The sequence below is a fragment of the Fukomys damarensis genome, unplaced genomic scaffold (assembly GCF_012274545.1).
Source record: "Fukomys damarensis isolate Sample0158 unplaced genomic scaffold, DMR_v1.0_HiC HiC_scaffold_27, whole genome shotgun sequence".
Lineage (NCBI taxonomy): Eukaryota > Metazoa > Chordata > Mammalia > Rodentia > Bathyergidae > Fukomys > Fukomys damarensis.
The window spans coordinates 5,997,618-5,999,440 of record NW_022900939.1 but is presented as its reverse complement, the minus strand read 5'-3'; the positions used below and the strand labels follow the sequence as shown (position 1 = coordinate 5,999,440).

The 1,823-nt window shown below is 62.2% G+C and overlaps 1 protein-coding gene across 1 annotated transcript in view; it reads left to right on the top strand.

Annotated features, from left to right (window-relative positions):
* F2 (coagulation factor II, thrombin) overlaps window positions 1-1,823 on the top strand; it is a gene marked incomplete at its 3' end in the record, with an annotated part of 11,995 nt that overhangs the window by 212 nt on the left and 9,960 nt on the right. Inside the window, exons 2-4 of the mRNA XM_033756810.1 lie at window positions 87-253; window positions 1,203-1,227; window positions 1,387-1,437. Coding sequence (XP_033612701.1) covers window positions 87-253; window positions 1,203-1,227; window positions 1,387-1,437 — 243 coding nt within the window. The remainder of the gene's footprint in view (window positions 1-86; window positions 254-1,202; window positions 1,228-1,386; window positions 1,438-1,823) is intronic.

Genomic DNA, 1,823 nt, shown 5'->3' with positions numbered 1-1,823 from the left:
TGGAGGGGGCGCTGGCTGGCCCTGTCTGCACCTGGGAGGGCACCCCGCATCCCACATGGCCCGGGTGACTGCGCCCGGCTTCCCCGCAGTGTTCCTGGCCCCACAGCGGGCACTGTCACTGCTGCAGCGGGCGCGCAGGGCCAACAGTGGCTTCCTGGAGGAGCTGCGCAGAGGCAACCTGGAGCGCGAGTGCGTGGAGGAACAGTGCAGCTACGAGGAGGCCTTCGAGGCCCTGGAGTCGTCCAGCGCCACGGTGAGCAGGGACAGCGACCCCTGCCCTCCTGTCGTTTTAATTTTTGAGTCAGGGTGTCGCTAAGTCCCTGAGTTGCCCAGGTTGGGCTGAAACTTGGGATCCTCCTGACTCAGCCTCTCAGGGTGCCAGGAAGACAGGCGCATGTCACCACACCTGGTTTCCTTCTCTGTAACTTCTGCTCTGAGCCCCAGGTCCCTGGGCTGCCTCAGCCTCCCTTGGGGCTCCCTACACCCAGCCTGTGTCATACACGGTGCCAGACCTGCTGAGGCTCCGGGGCATCGGGCCCTCGCCACGGTGTCTGCCTGTGCTGGGCCTTGGGGCTTCTGGTGCTGGCAGAAGTCTTCGTGCTGCTTTAGTGCTACCCTTGGGGTCGCACCTGCTGAGGTGCAGCCCTGGGCATGGCCTTGGCTTCCCCCAGCCCCTTCTCCTGCTTCCCCCAGCCCAGGGGAGCCATCCAGTGAGCAGACCCCCTCCTCCACACCCCTCTCCTTGGGAAGCAAAAGCAGAGGCTCCTAAACCCCCAGAACCCCCAGCGAGGGGGTGAGGGGGACACTGCAAGGGGACAACATACCAACCTGAGCTGGGTGGTGTTACACACTGGTTATCTCAGCACTTGGGAGGCTGAGGCAGGACAATCGCTGGGAGTTCCAGGCCAGTCTAGGCTACGTAGTGAGCTCAAGGCCAGCCTGGACTACATAGCGAGATCCTGCCTCAAAATATTAAAAACCAAGTCAGCATGGTGGCGCATGCCTATAATCTCAGCACTCGGGAGGCTGAGGCAGGAGGATCGCTGTGAGTTCGAGACCAGCCTGGGCTACATAGTGAGTTCCAGGTCAGGCTCAACTACATAGTGAGACCCTGTCTCAAAAAACCAAAATAAATAAATAAATAAATAAATAAAACCCCCAAACACCGTCCTGTCAGGCTCATCCCAGCCCTTGTTTTCCAGGACGTGTTCTGGGCCAAGTATACGGGTGAGTACGAGAAGGGAAGGGGGCACCCAGGAGGGAGGCCAGGGCATTTCCGGGGTGTCCAGCCTCTTGTCCTCCTTCCCTTGACCCCCATCCCTCCATGTCTGTCGCCCCGTTTCCGATGTCACCCCTCCTGCCCACGGTGTCTGTGTTGTCTTGCAGCCTGCAAGTCGGTGCAGAAGCCCCGGGAGACCCTCATGGAATGTCTGGAAGGTGAGGAGTGGATGGACGCACAGAGGGAGGGACGGACGGATGCCGGCAGGGAACCTGAGGGGAACCAGGGCTGTCCGTGCCGGGTGTGGGGACTTTAGGAGAACCCAGGGTAGTCCCTGCTAGAAGCAGCTCAGTCCTGCAGGAAAACAGGAGCGGACAGGGATGCCATGCGGAGGGACGGGAGGGGCGTCTGCCCTTAGCCAGTGCGGCCGTGCGTGCTCAGGACCGCTGGGTGCACTGAGGGTGAGGCGGGGCCACCCCAGGGAAGCGGCGTGAGCCAAGGCCCTGGGCCCCAGAGGCTGAGACGGGGATGGGAGCCCCGGCCACCTTTGCACTCTGCAGCCCAAGGGGCCACCGAGCAGGCTCTGTGCAGTGTGGACCCTCGG